Source organism: Helianthus annuus, chromosome 4, assembly GCF_002127325.2.
Source record: "Helianthus annuus cultivar XRQ/B chromosome 4, HanXRQr2.0-SUNRISE, whole genome shotgun sequence".
Classification (NCBI taxonomy): domain Eukaryota; kingdom Viridiplantae; phylum Streptophyta; class Magnoliopsida; order Asterales; family Asteraceae; genus Helianthus; species Helianthus annuus.
Genome location: NC_035436.2, coordinates 32,896,589 through 32,919,532, shown reverse-complemented (window position 1 = coordinate 32,919,532; position 22,944 = coordinate 32,896,589). Strand labels below are relative to the sequence as shown.

Genomic DNA, 22,944 nt, shown 5'->3' with positions numbered 1-22,944 from the left:
AGGGTTCTAGCAACCACATTAATATTCTTACCCGCCCAGTCTCCCACAATCATCGCATCGTCCGCTAAAGGAGGTGAGAAACCACCGGACCCCCGTTAGGCAATTTAATACCCTTCATTCTTCCTATAAGATGCGTATTACTCCACATGATAGGGACAGTGTCAGCCTTTGACTGGCCTTGGAATTTGAATTTCACCTAATACGCATCGTATCGGCTTATATGATGCATATTAAAGGTGTCGATTTAATTTTCGAAGGTGTGTTAATAATACCCCCCATATCAAATCACATGTTTTTGAGCCAGTACAATTTTTAAGTAGTAAGATATTGATCACCAAACTTTTTCTCTCTTTGATTGGCAAAATCGGTAGTTGCCATATCTAGTTATCTTCGTGCAAGTTGTTGCAATTAAAAGGGTCTCAACGGGTCTAGGGCTGAGCATTTGACAGGAACCGGACCGACCCGTGAATTAACCGACCCGACCCGATACCCGATTTCAGCATAAAACTGGAACCGAATATAGTACCCTAGATGATAGTCGGGTCTCGGTTCCTACCATGTTCGGTGTTCTCGGTTCCTAGGTAATACCCGAAACCGATAAATCACAGTTGCATCCATTCCATTTCAGAGTTATGCTTCTCAAGTGTCAATCTGATTTCAGAGTAAATCACAATCTGATTTACTGTCAAATGCTCAGCCCCAGTCCTGAATGAGTATTTTCAAAATAAAGAAGTTGAAATCATGAAAAAAAGGATTATGTGTAATTGTGTATGCTGTTTTTTTTTATCTTCACGGTTAAATTGTGTCTGATATGAGATTTGGGTTGACGAAAATGCCCTCCAATTTGTGCTTAATTATTGGCTAATCATGCTTTTTATTATAAAAAAAATTGAATCTGCTGGTGTTTTTGAGATGCATTTAGGTTCAAGATCCCAACATATTTGAGCAACCCCTCCATTTCATTCGATTTACATTGTAGGCAGCCACATACTGAATTTCATTATAGTACTTATTAATTATAGCTGCTGGGCTTTGGCCCCAGTTTCATTGTAGTACTTATTAGTTTCGGTCCAAAGTAGGTACATCTCGGTTCTTATGTGGTCCGACCCGGAACCGACCCGATACCCGAAAACCATAAATTCTAAGAACCGAAAAAGAACCTACATAAGTATAATAGGGTCGGTTTCGGGTAATAATAGGGTCGGTTCTCGGGTATTTTCGGGTCGGCCCTATTTTTGCTCACCCCTAAACGGGTCCATGCTATTTATTAATATATTTAAGTTAAAAACCTAAATTAAATATTTTTTATCTTCTTTATATTAACCGTTAGGAGTGGGAGGGTTCAAGTTCCACATACAAGAGGAGTAAAGAAATTTACCGTTTAAAAAAAATAATTTTACCTCTTAAGGGAATAAATCTAGGGAAATGATTTTACTTTACTTTTAAATACATCTTGCATATTATATAGTTTTAGTTGACGCTTTTAATCCGCTAAATGGTTTGATTTTGACAAATAAATATTGTGACACCCTGAAATTTATTTACACACAAGTTATTATCTAAGTTTCGACAAATTTTATAATTAAAACTGAAAAGATCAAATATAATTGATTTATTTATCACAATTACTTTCTTTTTTAATTTTTTTTATATCGGTTCCTATACTAAGTGAATACCGGTATCAAACTGATAAATCAAAGTGATACGGGCCGAACTTCCATAGCAACGCACGGAGAATCCACTAGTTAAAAACAATTAAAGTTACTACATTCCATGCAAGTTCAATCGTACACCCCATAAACCTTCAATAATGTGATAAGTCCACAAAAAAACTCGTGTTAAATTCCTCTTTTACATTTTTATACAAAATCTTATTTTTAGCAAAAATTAATCCTATATATACACTCATACATTAATTCCCTATCTTTAGCAAAAATTAATCCAATATATGCAGTCATACATTAATTCCCTATCAATAAAAGAAAATTGAAGCACGTTTCCTGTATCAAAAAGTAACATACATTTATTCCCTATTATCACAAAGTAAAACACGTTTCCAATTTATTGCAAATTTGTATGACTATCAAGAAATATAGCTTCTATAGAACCTAAGTTTTTTTTTTGAAACGCTAACTTCATTAAACACCCCAAACCCGAAAACCGGGCGGGAACATAACAAAACCTTACATCAAATCAAAATTACACCAATCCAATCATGAGATATGATTGTTTCTAGATTATTTTTAAACCATAAAAACCCCAACGATCTAGCCTCACTAAAAACCATATCGACCTTAGGCTCCGCCTCCGAGAAAATAGCCTTATTTCGAGCCTGCCATAAACACCAACAAGATACAAAGATAATACCTTGAACAATTGACCTCTTCCCGGCACTGATGAAACCCGATTTGTGAATCTCTAACAAGTCTCTAAACGCGAAGGCGAAAATCTCTATAGAACCTAAGTAGTGTGTTTTAAGCTTTTACGTTATAAAGTAAGACCAAAAAATGGAAATTCATGTAATTAAGAAAGAATCGCCAAAAAATGGAAATTCTTCATATCTACGTCTCCCTCTTGTTACTTGTAGTTTCATATTTCTTCACAACCCACATTTATTGGAAAGTTTCCAATCTCCCGCCCACCATCTTCCCAACCCTACCCATAATCGGTCACCTCTACCTTCTAAAGGTCCCACTCTATCGAACCTTCGCCAGGATATCTGCTAAACATGGTCCGATCATCCTTCTTCGGTTCGGCTCACGCTGTGTACTCTTGGTCTCATCCCATTTTATTGCTGAAGAATGTTTCACTAAGAATGACATAGTCTTTGCCAACCGTCCTAATTTAGTCTTTGGCAAGATCCTGGGCGACAACTTCACGAGCCTAGTTTGGGCTCCCTATGGAGATCATTGGCGCAACCTTCGTCGCATTGCATCAACTGAGATTCTATCTACTCAGCGTCTCAATGAGTTCCAGGACATTCGGGCTGATGAAGGCTTGCTACTGATTCGTAAGTTGTTGTCGAATTCTTCTCCGGTTAATATGAAGTCGGCTTTCTATGAGCTTACGCTTAATATCATGATGAGGATGATATCAGGGAAGCGGTACTTTGGTGGCGATATTGTTGAGGTGGAGGAGGAAGGGAGAAGATTTAGGAAGATACTAGACGAGGCGTTTTCGCTTGCGGGTGCTTCGAATTTGGGGGATTACTTGCCAATTTTGAGTTGGTTTGGAGTGAAAGGATTGGAGAAGAAATTACTTTTATTGAGGGAGAAGAAGGATGTGTTTTTCCAAGGGTTGATAGAGCAACTTAGAGAAAAGCATGTGAATGAGAAAAATAATAAGAAGAAGAAGAAGACCATGATTGAAGTGTTGTTATCACTACAAGAATCAGATCCCGAGTATTACACTGATAAAATGATCCGAAGCTTTGTGTTGGTAAGATTCTCTTCTACTACTAAACAATTGTTTATCATTGACCGCTAATTACCGTGGTTACAAATCTGTCGGTAATTACTCAAGGATTTTAAACAAAATCCTTTAAAAAAAATTTAAAATAAGTTTATGCGTCGTATATCTTTTGGAAAAAAAACATTAAAAACTGTCGGTAACCTGTCGGAAAACAAAATCATCCACGGACATATTTTCGACAGAGTATCATCAAAGATCCCTATCGTTAACCCATTTCAGCGACGATTTTCTGAGGAAAAAGTCAGCAGACGATAGCCAATTCTCTATGATTGTTTGATGGCGATTAGTAATTGATTACTTAATAATGATTGAATAACTTTTAGGCCACAACAATCTATTCTAAATAGTTATATACCTCAATTAAGTGACAACAATAAAGACTTTGTAGAAAATGTAAAGTATATTGCATAACGTTTCACTAGTGGACTAATGGTTACACTTACACCGTGTTGTTAAACATTCTTAAATAAAGGTCCTTAAGTATCTCTTAGGCTATACGGTATGGGGATCGGCTTTGGACCGTCCCCATCCGTCGCCGACCATCCAGCCATGCCGCCCCCAACGTCGCCTGTCGTCTCCGTCGGTCTTCCGACGTCCAGGACGGAGCAAAACTGTGGGCCCCATTTCTTTGTTTGTTTGTTTGTTTGTTTGTTTGTTTGTGTGATTTGTACATTATGCTTTAATACTTGTACATAGTTTTGTGGGTAAGATCATCTAGCACCATTCTCCCATGCCCTCTAGTTTTGGAGGATGGACCATCTTTGAGAGGACTATGACGTGGCGCCTACGTGGCGGATCATCCTCTAAGGATGGACCATCACCATACTGAGTAGCCTTACAACTCTCATTTTCATATCATGTGAAGTTTTATATATTCTTAATTTATAAGATGAAATTACTTGTATCTTTCTTCATAGTTACTCATAGTTTAGTTGGTTTCCTTTTTTATATCAGTATTCTATTATTAAACTAGATTATAAATTTGTGTATTACACGGGGTTAAAGATGCAAATCATATAACTTTACAATGTTTATACAAATTTACAAAAGTTAATTATTTTTATATATACAACAATTAATGTAACTTAGGTATTATTTTTCTTTGTCGGGAATCAATGAAAGTTTGCCACTATTTACATTACTTAAAACTTGGTTCATAGCATATATGAATCTGTTATTAAAATATTCAGATATTTTGAAATATTAAGGAATAATGCTGGTAGGATAAAGAACTTAATATACTTTAATAATTAAATACCCATTAGAATTATCGTACAACTAATTATTATATAAGTAATATTTAACAAATATTATTATTAAATTAGATTTAGAGAGAAAAGTAAATCAACTGAAAAAGTTTAGAGGGAAAGCAGAAAATGTAAAAAAAGGAGAAAATTAAAAAAAAATTATAGAATAAATTATATAAATTTCATAAAATAAAGTTACATAATTTTGGGAAGATCTAAATATAATATGAAGATAATCATATTTTTAGGATTTTGTTGAATTCCTAGAAAAATTATATAATCTTCCTATACTAATAAATGAATTTTTTTTTTTGACAGATGTCATTTTCTGATGCTTTCTCACCTTATTTTCATATTTATCTGTCAAATCAAATAATAATAATTTTGACAAAAATTAGAAAATAATAAATATTTAGATAAGGATAAACGTTTGTTTTTATTATGATCATATTAAATAATAATAACAATAATTTTAAACAAATAATTAGATATTTGATAAAAATATAAATGTTTTTTTATTATGATCATAATAAATATTAATAATTTTAAGAAAAAAATAGATAGGAATAAGTATTTGTTTTTCTATAAATAATTTTAAACAAAAATATAGATAAGCATAAACGTTTGTTTTTATTATGAGTAGATACATATACTTTCAAGTTCGGTGATTAAAATTATAGTTAATTAGGAATCAAAGGTTCCGTAAATTCTCTTGAATACAAATTTAAGACAAGTGTTTTATGAATGAATAAATAAATAAGCATAAAGTTGCATAAAACTAACTAAAATATTATAATAAGAACGAGATTCAATCCCATTAATACATGTGTTTTCAACATAATAATAAATAAAAAAACAAAGTAAAATGTTATCATAAGTAAATAGTACATTAAAGTTAATTTTTAAAAGATAAATATTGACGATTGTATGTGTTAACATATGATATTGTATTATATTTTATTCAACACGTGTAATATACGAGTTTTTTAAAGATATTTTTTATTGTTTAATATGTAAAATTTCATATATGCAAAATAAAAAAAAAACAAAGTAAAATATTATAATACGTAAATAGTACATCAATGTTTATTTTTAAAAGATAAATCTTAATAACTATTTGTGTTAACATATGACATAATAGATTATTCAACACGTGTAATATACGACTTTTTTTAAAGATAAATCTTTTTATTATTTATTATATAAAATTACATTTATGCAACCGATGTAATACACAGGCTTCTAACCTAGTTCTATAATAAATCAAAACGCAACTTCGGTCGTTAGCTTACGAAGAACCACAAACGCACTGTTTGAAAAACCACCTGATATCATCCAACCGATGCGTCAATAAAGAAAAGGCTCTGTTTGATTGTTGACGATCACACCGTTTAATAACCATATATGAATCGATATCAAACTTAGGATGCAACTTATGTTCATGTCATAACAAAGGTTCCTCAAGACTACAAATTTGTATAACAATTGTTTATATATGAGTTATCCGAATAATAATAGTTAATATGATTATTAAATTTGTTTAAATGGTTGTACCAAACGTTATATATGTTGATTTGGACCAAAATCTTAAGCTAGAAATTAATGTTTTGCTTATAAAAAAATATTTGCATTTGATATTATAAACTTTGATGATGAACTCTCACTGCAACGCACGGGTAGCGTCAACTCGTTTTCTAAAAAATATCAAACCTTTTTCTTTTTTTCTAGTTTCGTTGGTGATTTTGAGGTTAATTAACTCAAGGACAAGGCTCTTAGCTAAGGTTACCGACGAATACTTATTAGATTTACAAGATGACGAATATTTATTAGATTTACAAGATGTGACTTTAAGGTTAAAATATAATTGGAACCGATTAAAGATAATTCATTTCCCAATCCTAGAAGAATGTTCTTTTTAAGGAACAATTCCCGAATCTTGGGTTAATTACATCAAACTATTCTTCTTTCTTTTATATTTTTCCCATACTTTTGTCACACTTCAAAGGTAGCAAGGATATATCAAAGTGCACCCACAGGTGCTAATGACACTTGTGGTTAATTAAGGTGATTGTTCTTTATTTAACATGTGGCGTTACAATAATAAAAAATATATAAAGGCGTATAGTATTTTAACATAGGTTCGCCAACTCTTGGTTCACGCCAAATATAACACATAGACCGTACTAGACAAGTCGCATAACCAAGTTTTGGCTAATCATTGAGGCCAAACATATAGACCATGCAGGCCAACAATGATATTTTTGATAAACGAGAGTTGATCATAAGATGTGTTTTCACAAATGAGTCAATCTCTTCTCCGAGATCCGATTTCCCTTTTAGTATACGGTTGTTACACACCATGAGTGTACTAATAAGCTTCACATCTGGTGGTTATAAAGAACTCCCACAAGATCAAAGACCAAAACAATCACAAGCTCATTACGAAAGAAAAAGAGTAGAAGGAATTATTAAAGAAACAACACATCTCTTTGCCAAAGATTAAACATTTAATTCATACCAAGCTTCATCTTCAACCCAAGCAACACAAAGAGTTTAGCCAACAATGACCATAACTTGTCTAGAAACAATGATCATAAAGTGGATTATGATGAATCAAGTATGATAAGATCAAACAACTTAAAGAAGGGTTGTTGATTACAAGTTCTTTCGCTCTCTCAAACTAATTTATTAAAAGTGATTTTGTGGAGTGATCCCTAAACCCCAAGGGTAAGTCTTGGAGGCGTGAGAGCCCCCTTTTGGGGTGAAGGAATGATAGGATTCCAAGGGAGAAGGGATGAGGATAAATGGTGAACCTAAGGCCTCTATTTGTAGTAAGATTTTGGCTTCGAGGCCAAGGAGTTCGAGAAGCATCTTGTCCTTGGGGAGACAAAGTATGGTCCTTGTGTGTACTCTTGTCCCCTTTTTGTCTCATATAGGAACCTTCTGAAGGTTATCTCCTGGAGATTGCACCTGGTCATGCCAAAATGATGTATGGCCACGCTTTACTACTGCTTACTAAAACTGTATCTAGACATGCACGAGCGTGCCTGGCTTGGCACGGGAGTGCCTAGTCCTTTGCTCGACAGTTGGCTATCCTTCTTATCCTTTCACAGTACAATACGTTGTGAGTGAGTTGTAAGCACGGGGGTGTATGGGTAGGTACATCCGTGTTTGGATAGGTGTTCCGACAAGGCTTGAACAAGTGGCATTCTTGTCGGTTCTTAAAGCTTTTGATCTTTATCTCTAGCTAAGCACAGGCATGCATAGGGGTGTACGGACATGCCTCCTTACTTCATGGACTTTGGTTAACCATTCTTGGGTTGACTTGTTTACTTTGTGTTCCGGGTGTTGTGCATGACCATGCCCATAGCCTCGCACGATCGTGCCTATCTAGCAACTTACTGATTTCCAAGGAGTTATAGAAGCATCTTGTCCTTGGGGAGACAAAGTATGGTCCTTGTGTGTACTCTTGTCCCCCTTTTGTCTCATATAGGAACCTTCATGAAGTTTATCTACTAGAGAATACGCATGGCTATGCCCAAATGATGTATGGCCACACATTACTATTGTCTGCTAAAACTGTATTCAGGCATGCACGAGCGTGACTGGCTCGGCACAGGCATGCCTAGTCCTTTGTCCGACAGTTGGTTATCCTTCTTATCCTTTCTAGGTACAATCTGTTGCGAATGAGTTGTAAGCACTAGTGTGCATGGGTAGGCACATCCGTGTCTAGATAGGTGTTCCAACAAGGCTTGAACAAGTGGCATTCTTGTCGGTTCTCAAAGCTTCTAATCTTTGTCTCTAGCTAAGCTAGTAAGCTCGGGTATGCATAGGGGTGTACGATAGTGCCTCCTGACTTCATGGACTTTTGTTGACCATTCTATGGTTGACTTGTTTACATTGTGTTCCTGGATGTTGTGCACGACCATGCCCATAGCCTACCACGATCGCGCCAATCTAGCAACTTGCTGATTTCCTTGTAATCTTGGATTTTTCCCATGTTTTTGCTTGTTTTTTACTTCTTTTATCCTGAGACCCTAGAAACCTGTATTTGTCAAATAGAAACGATTTAGGTAGTATTTTCAACTATAAAGTATAAAATTACTTAGAATTATGAGGTAATCATGCACAAAGTAATGTGTATAATTGACGGCACATCACATATATCATAATCAAACTGTCATTTAAACATTTAATTACATTCATTATACACAATCTTATGACTCAAAAAGTCAAATATTTGATTTTACACAATTGACAGATAAAAGCCAATTACTCTACACCAAACATAAAATAGGGGAACATGTGAAATCACACCTGATCCAAAGACAAGAGCACCTTCTTAAAAAAACAAAGTAAAATTACTTGTAAGATTAAAATTTATGATGACTTACAGTACGTGGGGATTAAAGAGGACGAGGGAGAGTGCAATAACCAGGTGATTGGTCTCTAGCCTGCACGAAAACTCCTCTAATCATCTAAAATTGTTTTCCGCTCCACCATCTTAGTTCACCTCTCTTAAAACCTCAATCCTAAAGAAAAGGGAAAAACATGAAAGACGATGTAATAATATAATCTTCAACATTGGTTAATCCATTCAGATTATGGGGCCGCAACAATTAGTTATCAATATTAGGAATTTAGGGTTTGAAAAGCTTTGAGAAGGGAAATGTCATCTTAGGCAATCAAAGATGAAATGGATTTGGACATCAGATTGGATCAAAGATCTGCGTATAGTAAAAATAAAGTCAATTACTTTGAGCGGTAAAATGGGCTTAAGGATAGCCTGATTGCTTGACACGTGTCCACATTATTTTCTTTTGTTATATAGTATAAAAATGGATTAATTATTTGTTAAGTTCTTGTAATATGTTGGATGTTAATTAACTTTTGATATTTGTATATGGTGTAAAACTAGGTTAGAAACCTATGCATTATATATAATTAGATCAATAAAATATTAAGTTAGTTATTTATAAACAAGAAAATAAAAGGAAAGCGTTTAGAAAACAAAAATTAAATACGCAAAAGAGAAACGAGAAAATTATCAATAAATAATATTATTTTATAAAATTTTCATTTATTATATTATATAGTATATATATAATATAATAATATATTTAATGTACATTTACTAGTAATGTGAAACAGTAAAATACAATATCCTTTAACTATAATACGCATGAGATGAAATTATGACATGTGTAATTAGTTCTATAACATGTGTGTTTAGGTTTTTACCCATGCGTGATTTCTGATTTTGTACACGTGTGATTATGTTCATGTGTGATTATAGTTTTCAACATGCATGCGTGATTATGGTTTTTCAACACGCGTGATTTGGGTTTTGTGTTTTATAACATACGTAATTTCATCTCGTACGTTAAGCAATATTGTACGTTAACCAACCCCTACTAATAAATCCATGTTTTTCTTGGCCAATAAAATATTTTTGGAGTTAATAATCACATATCTCTCATCTCTATCTTTCTCTAAGCATACATAGATATATAGAGAGAGATAGGATGAAAAGAGAATGTGGGAATAAGATGTAAGAATGTGAGAATAGTGAAACCCATATTTTTTCTATTCGGAAATAAGTCTTGGTACCTTGGATACCTTTCTTTTCATTAAAATATGGATATTTTTATCTGCTTAACAAGAAGCTAATAACTCCATCACAATATGACCCTGTGGCTCTCGAATTCCCGAAGAATTAGTTAAAGTTTTCGGGTTTCTTCGAAACAACAAACATATGTCTTATAACATTGAAATTTATAATGAAAACATGCCCAACTATGACTCTTTTAGCTGGTCTTTTGTGACCAAGAAAAATATATGCCATCATATTGTGTATAACCCGTTCTTAGTTATGCCTGTAAACACAAGTATAATTCTTCCAAAATTGTGACCTGTCATTTCCCTGTGAGATCTAATAGAATTTTAATGGTGTTTAGATCATATTATCAGCTGGAACTGAAACTTCTTTGGGAACCATGGAATGGGCTTTGAGTCTTCTGCTAAACAATCCACATGTTCTAAAAAAGGCACAAAATGAGATAGACATTCATGTGGGAAACAACCGTCTCATTAAAGAATCAGACATATCAGATTTACCATACCTACGTTGTATCTTAAACGAGACACTGCGATTGTACCCTGCTGCCCCACTACTAACTCCTCGCAGCTCATCCAAAGATTGTGTTGTCGGCGGCTATCACATCCCAAGTGGAACAATGCTGCTAGTCAATCAATGGGCCATACATCATGACCCCAACTTGTGGACAGACCCTGAAAGGTTCATTCCAGAAAGATTTGAAGGGCTTGAAGGATGGAGAGATGGGTTTAAGCTTATGCCATTTGGGTCCGGAAGGAGGAATTGTCCAGGAGAAGGCTTGGCATTGCGTGTGGTTGGGTTAACTTTGGGGTTGCTTATCCAATGTTTTGACTGGGAAAGGATGAGTGAAGATATGGTTGACATGACCGAGGCTCCTGGGCTAACCATGCCAAAGCTCAAACCATTGGTAGCCAAGTGTAGACCTCGTGTATTGATGCAGAATCTACTCTTCCAACTCTAAGTCATTATTATACACCAGGTTTCCTTACAAATTAAGTGGTTCATGTGTTGATCTGCCTCATTCAGTTTCCTTGTGCTAATGTCGATAATTCTATTGTATGTCTATCTTTTATAACTAATAGTATGTGGTATCTTTTATAACTAATATAGGTATGTGGTATATTTTATAACTAAAGTTTAAAGTTGCCATCTAATTCAACTAGTGGCACAGCTAGCAATTTATATAATACATACGTTACATGCACACAGCCACCCTACATTAACACAAAAATACTGAACATACCTGACAAAACAATGCGGGTCGGATCGGACAGGGTAGCGGGCAAGAATAGGTCGTTTTAGAAATGCTCATTTTGTTAGGTCAGAACGGGTTTGTTAGAAATTGGTACATGTCTAATTAGTCAATTTTTTTTTCTTTAAAAAGTAGCGTATAACTAGAAATAATAACTACAATAATTATAACTATTATTGACAAAACGAGTGGGAAGGATCGGGTTGAATAGTCGGTCAACATGTAATCTTAGGTTTTTCAATATCGGTATATTAGTCTCATACCCAATTGTAAAATCATGTTAGATACCCCGACCAAGATAAGCCGAGCCCGAACGCTCAGCAAGCTCGGGTCGAACTTCAAATGAGCCGAGCCTGAGCCTACCCTGGTTAGGTGTATATATTTCCAAGGGTAGTATATGTATTGAAAGGTTAAAGAAATACTATACTAAAAAACTTCATGCCTTGTGTTAGTTCCCAGCATTTATACCTCTTAATAAATGCCTTTTGATCCAATCATACCGCTAGAATGATTAATGGGGGAAAATTACCCAGATGTCACTTGACCAATCAAAATGTCACCAAATATCCATGGACGCAGAAGGGTGACATTTTGGTAATTTTGGTTGATCAAGTGACATTTGGGTAATTTTCCGAGGGAACCCCTTTAAGTAAGTTTTACTATAGGTAGTAAAAGTTAGAACTGTATAGTCATAAAAAAGTGGTATTAATTAGAACTGCAAGTAGCATATAGTAATCTCAAAAACTAGGAACATACAAGTAGAATATTGTATCTTCACTATTCCACATTGGCGGTTACACTAAAGTTGTTAGGCTATTGGGTGTGTTCACCCACTCCCCCATCTCCTTCATCCTCTAGCTTAGGCTCACCTCACTTTCCTTTTTCACCTTATCCCTCTTCCCCGTCCAACTACTTTATCATCAAAATCCACTCGGTGAGGGTCGGGAGGAACTCTCCATTGCCACCGAAACCGAAGAGGGGGGATGGGGGTGTTCCCCTTGGCGCCGATCCTTCACCTCATCTCCCCGGAAGCCCACGACCCACATCCTTATATAAGAATCTATACTATATAATAAAAGACACCAATGACAGAACACATGTCATTTATTGAAGCCATCTATTCTTTATAGATAATTAATATACATTAAAAGATAATTATAAAATTAAATTTAATATAAATTTAAACAATTCGTATAGAATAAAAGATAATATAATATTTTAAAATATTTATAAGATTTTAAAATTATTCATCCTGAAATTAACAAAAGATGTACGCTAAATATAAATTAATTTAATGTAAATGATTTATTTATTTTATTAAACTAAAGTAGTTAAGGGTAGAACCTATTTCAAAAGTGTTTATCAGGGGTAAACAAAAATATTAATCAATGTTTATTGGTTCTATGCTTTTATTTTCGTGTTCAACTCTCATCTCAAATACGGTAATCACTATGTTTACGTCACATTTATAAGAACCATCACCGCAATCACCCATCCATCGTATATCGAGTATATCCGTTAGTTTTTTTAAAGATATAAATTTTTATTAGAATCATTCAACCCATGTAATAAACGAGGTTTTTAAAGATATAACATTTTTATTTTTTACTATACAAAATTACATTTATACAACTCGTGTAATATACGAGCTTTTTAAAAATATAACTTTTTTTATGATGTAGTATATAAAATTGAATTTATTCAATCCATATAATACATAGGGTTTATGAAGATATAACTTTTTATTGTTTTGTATATAAAATTACATGTGCTCAACCCCTATAATACATGAGGTTCTTAAAAATGTAACTTTTTTCATTATTTAATATATAAAATTAAATTTACTCAACCCGTACAATACGCGGGGTTCTTAAAAATACAACTTTTTTTATTATTTAATATATAAAATTATATTTATTCAACCTATGTAATAAATGAGATTTTTAAATATATATTATTTTATTAGTTAATATATAAAATTGCATTTATTCAACCAGTGTAATACACGGGGTTCTATCCTAGTTTTATTATAAAGAAGTCCCGCATTAGTCCAGTATGCTTGATATATAACAAAAATTAGGTTAGAATCCCGTGTATTACACGGGTCGAAGAATAAATGTAATTTTATATATTAAATAATAAAAAAGTTCTTTATGAACCCCGTATATTGTAAGGGTTAAATAAATGTAATTTTATATATCAAATAATAAAAAAATATTAATATCTTTAAAAACCATGTGTATTACACAGATTAAATAAATGCAATTTTGTATACTAAATACTAAAACGTCGTATCCTAAAAAAACCCGTGTATAACCGGGTTGAATAAATCTACCAAATAATAAAAATATTGAATCCTTAAAAACTCCGTATGTTACACGTGTTGAATAGATCTAAAAAACAGTTGTATCTTTAAAAACCATGTGTATTACGCATATTAAATAAATGTAATTTTGTATATTAAATACTAAAAACGCCGTATCTTTAAAAACCCCGTGTATAGTCAGTCGGGTTGAAAAATCTACCAAATAATAAAAAAAAATTGTATCATTAAAAACCCCGTGTATTACACGTGTTGAATAAATCTAATTTTACATAGCAAATGATAAAAACTTATATATTTAAAAACTTCGTGTATTATGCGTGTTATATAAATGTAACTTTGTATAGTAAATAATAAAAAAAGTTATATTTTTAAGAACCTCGCGTTTTACACGAGTTGAATAAATATAATTTTTTATACCAATTAATAAAAAAGTTATATTTTTAATAAATTAGGATAACATTTAATATTAATTTATGATTTATATATTTAAAATAAGATAAGAAGGAAAGAGAAGTATCTGCTTTAAAAATATATTAAATTAACAATTTAGATTTGAGGATAATATTTTATTAAAGTAGGATAAGGTTTAATATTAATTTATTATTTATTTATTTAGTTAATATAAGATAAATACATATTTGAGGATACCTTCTATGAATGACACGTGTCCAAAACTTGTTTTAGTAGATGATATTTTTGACAAAAGAAATTCATTTTTAATTTACATTGGCTTTGAATATTGTAAAACTAATTAAAACAACATATATTCATTTCATTAAATCTTACATCTTTATATTATTTTTAATATAAAAAATATAAACTGAAACATAGAAAGTTTACTATGTCCATTCGTGTTTTTTAAGTGTTGTGATTAACCAAAACATCTATTACCTATTTATACTAACATATGCGTACAAAAAAAATGCAATAAAAAGCGGTTACAGTGACTTATTATAAACGGCTATTTTCGATCTCTCTCAGTAATACCCGGTTTGGATAGGGTACAATACCCGCTTTCAAGCAATGACCGACATACAATATAGTGTTCGGGTCTGCATTCTAGTTTTGTATGGAGCTGGTTCGGCAATACCAGGTTTCGATTTTCTACAAGAAGGTATGATCACTGACATTGTTGGCTCGGCAATACCCAATTTTGTGGAATGCAAGGCACGTAGACTTGTAAAACGAGAGACCCACATGGTTAAAGATCATTCGAAGAAATGCTCAGAATTGACGAATCCAATTTATGGGAAGTTAGTTATAACACTAGTCAGAATTGGACGCTCACATTAAGATATGTTATTAACTTTAGTTAACGAGTTGACGTTTACCCGCGCGTTGCGGCGGGATATTGATTATGAATATCCTTAGGGGGTAGGCACTACTACAAAAATGATCAAAAGATGCTATAGTATTTTCAAAAGATGCGGTCCCCCTCTCTAAACCGCATCTTATGTTAGTTTTTTAGAAAAACATGGGCCAAAAGATGTGGTTCTTATGTAACCGCATCTTATGGGTGTTCTGGAAAAATCAAGAGCCAAAAGATGCGGTTCTAGAACCGCATCTCTTGATATAACAGTAATAAATAAAAATAAATAGTTAAACATAAGTATTAAGTAATACTAGTATTGATTAATAATTTAAAACTAATAATAAAAATAAGTAAATAATAATTGTACATGTATGATTATTTTTTTATTAATGATACTCGATAACAAAATATAAAAAAAGGTTTAGTTAATAATAAATAAATAAATAAATAACTTTCTTATGATAAACAAATCATTTTATGTTTATGATTACAATTAATTATTATTTTCTATTTATCGACTTATTGTGCATACAGGTATGTGTATGTACTTATTTATTTATATGTTTATGTATGTATATGTGTATGTGTTAGTGTATGTATTGACGTGTCGTTTAACCATTAATAAAAAAGGTTTCAACATATAACGACGATCACGTGCATGTTGTTGAAACATATAGTAACGATGGTCAGCTAAGGTTATTCATGCTATAATTCTGTCAGTGAAGGGTGTTTAGGATGATTACTGGTACATTAGGATGACTGGTAGGTCAATTAGGGACAGTGGTAGTCAACTAGGGTCGTTCATGCTCCATTTTTATCAATGAAGGGCGTGAAGGATGATCAATGGTCCATTAAGATCATTGATGGACCAATTAGGGTTAGTGATGGTCAACTAGGGTTGATCATGCAACATTAGTGTCAATGAAGGTTGTTTAGGATAATTAATGGTTCTTTAGGATGATTAATAAATCAATTAGAACAGTGGTGGTAAACTAAGGTTGTTCATGCTACATTTTTGTTAATGAAGGAGCTTTAGGATGATTAGTGGTTAATTAGGGTGATTGATAGGTCAATTAGGGCCAGTGGTGGTCAACAAGGGTTGTTCATGTTCCATTGTTATCAATAAAGGTCGTTTAGGATAACTGATGGTCCCCTATGATGGTTGATGCGCCAATTAGGGCCAGTGATGGCCAACTAGGGTTGTTCATGTTCCATTGTTGTTAATTAAGGGTGCTTAAGATGATCAATAATCTATTAGGATGATTGATAGGCCAGTTAGGGCTAGTGATGGTCAAGTAGGGTTGTTCATGCTATATTTTGTCAATAAATGGCGTTTAGGATGATTAATGGTCTATTAGGATGATTGGCGGCCTAATTAGGGCCATTGATGATCAACTAGGTTGTTCATGTAGCATTATTGTCAACGAAGGGCGTTTAAAATGATCAATGGTCTATTAGGATGATTGATGGGCCAATTGGGGCTAGTGATGGTCAAGTAGGGTTGTATATGCTACATTTTTGTCAATGGAGGGTGTTAAGGATGACCAATGGACCAACTAGGGCTAATAATGGTCAACTAGGGTTGTTCATGCTACATTAGTGTCAATGAAAGATGTTTAGGATGATTAATGGTCCATTAGGATGATTAATAGGTCCATTAAACACAATGGCGATCAACTAAGGTATTTTATGCTACATTTTTGTTTAATGAAGGACGTTTAGGATGATTAGTGTCCCATTAGGATGATTGATAGGTCAATTGGTTCCAATGGTGGTGAACTAGGGTTGTTCATGTTCCATTATTGTCAACGAAGGGCGTTTACGATGATCAGTGGTCCATTAGGATGACTGATGCGGCGATTAGGGCCAATGATGGTCAACTAGGGTTGTTTATGCTTCATTATTGTCAATATAGGGCGTTTAGGATGATAAATGGTCTATGAGGACGATTGACGGGCCAATTAGGGTCATTGAGTATAGAAGATAGGTGTGTGATGATAATGAATGAAAAACAATCATAGATCAAAGAAGATAAACAAAAGGATATGAATGAAAGCAATTTCATCATCACAAATTCATTAACCTTTGGTGATTCAACGATAAACTTTGGTGATTCAACGATACTTGCTGTGACGCCATCATCTAAGAGTGCCATTGTCAGAAACCGGACAACTAGACGCATCAAAATCGTCATCACCATGCACCGTTTGACATAGTTGCCATTAATATAACTAATGTAGACATCATTTTTGTTATATTACAAATTTATTTATCAATTGTTATGGTGTGTAATATAAGGATGAGCATTTGGTACTAGGTACGGGTACTGAATTATTTTCGACCCCTATTCGGTACCCACTTTTTTACGTTTTTGTACCGATACTTTTTGGATCGGTACCTGTTTGGTACAGTACCGAGTTTTTCGATTCTAGTACCCATATTTGATAGTATTGAATACCGGTACCTAGCTCATCTCTAGTGCGATACGTCCCGACGTAACGTATGGGTTTACCACTCCCCTAGTTATAATATTAATACAATAGATACAAATAAAAATAAAAATATAATAATTAATATTAACAATTAATAGAGCTCTTAGAGCATTCCCATCCAGTCCATCATATGTAGTGTGTGGGGTTTTTAAAATGTAAAGAGTATAAAAAGTGGTTATGAGTGGAGGAGAGAGAAAATATAACTGTTCATCTGTATATTTAGGGGGACACTGTTCATCCACTATAATTTTTTAATATATATTGAAAGTGGTTGTGAGTGAAGAGAGTGAAAAATGTAATATATATTGAAAAGGAGAGAGAAAAAGTATTTGTTTTTAGTTGAAATATATTGATATATGAGTTGTTTTTTTAGTGAAATGTATGTATATTTTTAGTGGATTGGATGTGAATGCTCTTAGAGCATTCACATCCCTTCCCCTATCTTCATCCCTATAATTACACTAAAACCACTATATTTTCTCTCTCATTTCAATTAAATAATATTTTTCTCTACATTTATCATTTCATTTTCGCCCTCTCCACTTACAACCATTTTTAAAAAGTATTAAAAAATTATAGGGATGTGTGCAGTGTCCTTCAAATTTATAGATGAATAGTAATATTTTCTCCTTTCTTCACTCACAACCCCTCATGACCACTTTTCATAATATTCACATAAAAATAAGGGAAGGGATGTGAATGCTCTTATTGGATAACTTTCTTCTTTTCTTGAAAAATTTGGATGATCCCGCCCACTTTCCCCAATATTCATCTTTTCCCTCCAAATGCCATTTAACTTCCCCCAATCTCCATTATCTCAGAACATTCAGCCCTTTCCATCCATTCCCTGAAGACGTCAAGTCGAGCTCCCCTTCTCTCCGTTCTCTTTCATCTCCACCGATGATGACCAGTCCACTCTCCAAGTCGCCACAAACTTTCTCCTCACCGGTGACATTTCCGTCTTCCTCTTCTTCTCCTCCCGTCTCCGAGCAAAGTGCCAAAGAACTGGTTTGATTTCTGATTAATGCTTCTCATTAGTTTGTTTTATTTTTATATCTAGGGTTTAGTTTGTGATATGTGAAGAGTATTTGGAGCTTATGTGTCAGTATTAATGATGACTGAATTAGGGATTTTGTATCTCTGTTCGCTTTTTGCCCTGTCACGAACACCTCTCTCACAGGCGTTGATAAATAGAACTATATTCATTTGTTTCTAGTATAGTTAGCTTGTTTTCGTGATTAATATTGAATTAGATCTTTAAATGTTTACGTTTAATCGATTATTGATGATGGTATTGATTGTTTTTTTTTTCATTCATGTCTACAGAAGCGAAGTTTAAACTTTAAAGAAGGAAAACCTAACAAAAATGAGCTATGTCTTTAGATTCAGCCATGTTATCATTCTTGTTTACAGATATGTTAAGCAGTTTTGTTTGAGCTTTTAATGGTCATTTTTTGTTGTGAACAAGAGTTTGTACAATTCCATACTTGAAGATCTTTGTAATTGTGTACAATTTAGCAAATCAACACTTCCACCAGATTGTTTCTACACTTTGTTTACACCCATAACAATTATTTATGTGCCCTCTTGCAAAATTTCATTTTGCACTAATATTTTAGGTCTGCGTTGAGCTCATAAGTGTTGGATCTTTGTCTGCTTGCTTTAGATTAGATGGTTCATCAATATCCCATCATGGATCGCTGGTTGCTGGTGGATTCTCTTATTCATCACTCAAGGTCTTTTTTAGCTAATCTTTATTGATTATGCAAATGCAGTTTTTTTATTTGTTTATTTTTCTTGATTTCTTAAGTTAACTATTTGACGCCAGAATTGGGATATTGCAAAACTTGGGTGTATGGCAGTTGTAAGTTGTTTTGAACCGGTTCGGGGCTGCTATGATATGAAGGTTGCAAGCTTTTGATTTGGGTTGTTTTGGTGGAGGAATCGACTCGTCATCGATGGTAAGCGATTTGTTTTTATTATGTTTAAAATGTTTACCAAGATTGTAAGTGATTTTGGTATCTATTATTGAAGGTAAATAAGTTAAGGGGCTGCTGCGTTTGGTTCCTGTTTACTGCAAGATAAAGGGTTTAAACTACTTGTTTTGGTGGAAAATTGGACCTACAATCTTCGGTAAGAAGTTCTAGTTTGTTAAGTTTCATGTTAATTTCAGTTTTAAAGGTTCTAATGATGTTTTTGGGTGCTGTATGTCATGTTTGGTTTTAATGAGTTTATTAACTCATTAAAATAAACATTAAAGGTTCTACTGATGTTTTTGGGGACTTTTTTTCTTAAGGAAATTGTTATAAAAGAGAATGCCAAACTTCGTGACTTATCTAACAGAAAAAAGATAACACTAGAACCAATTAAAATCTTTTTATATGAAAAAGGCCATTTACATACAAATCTGGAAAAGTTTTAAAGTCGAGCCAGATTGATTTTTATTGGGCTGAGCTTAAGTTTATTTCAGCTCGACTTTATTTTCAAGCTGACCCATGCGAGCTCGGTATGAAGTTCGAGTTGAGCTTGAGCTTGGCTCAGCTCGGCTCGGCTTGTTAACATATTTTAGGTGTTCCCCACTGCATTATGCGGAGACCACTTTATATGCTAAGATGAGTTTATATTTTGTAGGATTGGTAAACTAATAGAAAACGATTTCCGTGATGCAAATTGTTGTTATCGCAGCATCGAGTTTCTTACTAGTGTAACTCATTTACTTTGATTATCGCATAAGGCATGTATATATTGGTCGATTGTAGTTTAGTCGGACTTGTAAGTCATGGATTTAGATCTTCATGTCTTATATGCATATGTAGGGTAGATTTGGAACAACATGTCTTATGTGTATGCATGTACCCTTGCGTATACATTTTAAGCTTTATTTTATTAACGTGACGTTTTATTTTGTTAGGCAATTTCTACAGTTTCGGTTGCAAGTATGAATTGAAGATGTCGGTTTGGGTTGCATGTATGAAGGCATAGGTTCGGGAAGTTATTGTATATCACTTTCATCTTTAGAGATATATGTATTTCTGTTACTTTGAAACTTTTGTAATTGTGTCACTTTGAAACCTTTGTAATTTATATTCTTGGGTTATTTTATATTGGTTTTTATTTAATTTTGTTTTTTGTATATTTTTTTTTTCATTTTTAGATAATTTGTTTATAATGAGAAATTATTGGGAATTTTTAATAAAATTTCTTGAAAATTTGAATCAAAAAAGAAAATAAATATTTTTAGATTAAACACCAAGAGATGCGGTTCTAGAACCGCATCTCTTGAATATATTGGGAAAAAATAGTTTTTGCTTAAATTGTCAAAAGATGCGGGTTTAGAACCGCATCTCTTAGACCCGCATCTTTTGGCTTATAGCAATAAGATGCCAAGCCATATGATGTGGGTCTAAAACCGCATCTTATAGCCAATTTAACCGCATCATTTGACCACTTTTGTACTAGTGAGGGGTGGTACTTATAACATCCAATCAAGTTCCGCCATGTTATCAACTATTATTCCATCACTCACAACATTTTTTAGTGGAAATGCCCATCACTCACCACCACACCCAACAATTTTCCCCCAACCAACAATTTCCCTCACACCACTCAAATCATCACGCGTCAAAATGTTAACGTGATTTAATGTGCACACCTTAAACTTATGGGGTGGCGGTGGTTTGTTCCATTCTTCCACGCGTTAAAAATGTTCATCACGGACAAATATGCCACCGCCCCGAGTGGCCTTAGTGTCAATACATGAAATGCGAAAAAATTGTTAACTTTATGCCAAACAAAAGCAACTCAATATACATAACAGAATGTTGTACTCATACATCATATATCCATTAAAATATTATATACATCTACTTTTTTTGGACTTTCAAATTCATTCATTCGATTATGGAATTCCAATCAATAAATTAATAGGCGAAATTTATCGTGGAGATCATTCTTTATTAATTAGAGCAGCACAACTTACTTGTATTAACATGTCTAATTTTTTTAATCCATTTGAGAGAAATATGCTAGACATTACTTAACCGTTCATTATCACATTTTTCACATTGAAAAGTTAATCCCAAACCCTTGTTGTGATTCCTTATTTTACCATATTGTTTGGAAAAACTTATTCCCATATGAGTGTCTAGTGAAAAATTAAAAAAAAAAAAAAATCTAAGATCCTTCAAATCCTTGATGCGATTTGCATCCAAGATCACAGTTTTTGAATCTCAAATTCATTCAAGAACATAATTAGACAACAAAACAATTACATCTGTTCAAGAAGAAAAAAAAACAATGATTAATGCATACATATTACAATAATCTAACAAACATTTTAATACAAACATATATAATAGATATGCATTTTACAGTTTACTTTCAATGTTATTTATAATCCATCACTAAAATCAGATTCTAAAATAATTACTAAGGACCATTTTGAAATTCTACATGAATTTGATGGATATTCATGAGACTGCACAAAACATCACCACTTTAACAAAAACATGGTTTGACCATTCATGGTAAGGCATGATTGAATCGAGTGAAAGGTAAGCAAGATCAAGGAAAAACATAATGAATAAGAAAGAAAAATACGGAGAACATGAAAAAAAAGATATGATAAAATCAACTACACATCATTTTAAATATATTACGTTTAAATCGAGATCGTAATTAGTATTCCAAGAGATGGATTGATAATTGGTAAGTGGTGGATTGGTGGGAATTGAAGGAGAAAGAAAGGATTTGGGAAGTTGATGAATTTTGGGATTCCGAATGGTGGAAGCGGTGTGTGCGTAAGGGGTGAAGATTGACGTGTCATTTATATGTTTATATTACCAACTAATAAAACCCAAAATTTAGACTATGTAGTTTAGGGTGGGATTTTTTAAAGTAAACGGTGGATGAATTAAAAATAAAGTAATAAATATTAATTAGAAGGGGTGTGTTAAACAAAAGACCAATTAAAACGAATGGGTATGTGTTTAATAAGGTGTATGTGTTATACAAAGGGGTGTGTTAAACAAAAGATCAATTAGAAGGAAGGGGTATGTATGTTAAACAAAGGGGTATGAGTGTTAAACAAAGGGGTAAATGTTGTTTTTTGTATGTATATAAAATAAAATGAAAATGTGTGAGTAAAATGAACTAAAAGGTGTGACTTTTAAACAAATGAGACATAACCCAAGTTGCTAATTGTATAAGGGTATAATTATATGATATG

General features: G+C 33.2%; 1 protein-coding gene and 1 long non-coding RNA gene across 2 annotated transcripts; both read left to right on the top strand.

The window, feature by feature from the left end:
* Positions 1-2,371: 2,371 nt before the first annotated feature.
* Positions 2,372-11,440, top strand: LOC110936025 (cytochrome P450 81Q32-like). The gene is made up of 2 exons (XM_022178372.2): positions 2,372-3,438; positions 10,676-11,440. Exons 1-2 carry the CDS (start codon positions 2,545-2,547, stop codon positions 11,294-11,296), a joined length of 1,515 nt encoding a protein of 504 aa, XP_022034064.1. The 5' UTR covers positions 2,372-2,544; the 3' UTR covers positions 11,297-11,440.
* A 7,095-nt stretch (positions 11,441-18,535) lies between these two features.
* LOC110934497 lies at positions 18,536-20,836 on the top strand. Its single transcript, XR_002588386.2, has 5 exons — positions 18,536-18,725; positions 19,337-19,453; positions 19,546-19,678; positions 19,752-19,850; positions 20,629-20,836. It is a non-coding gene; the product is annotated as an uncharacterized LOC110934497 (long non-coding RNA).
* The last annotated feature ends 2,108 nt before the right edge of the window (positions 20,837-22,944 follow it).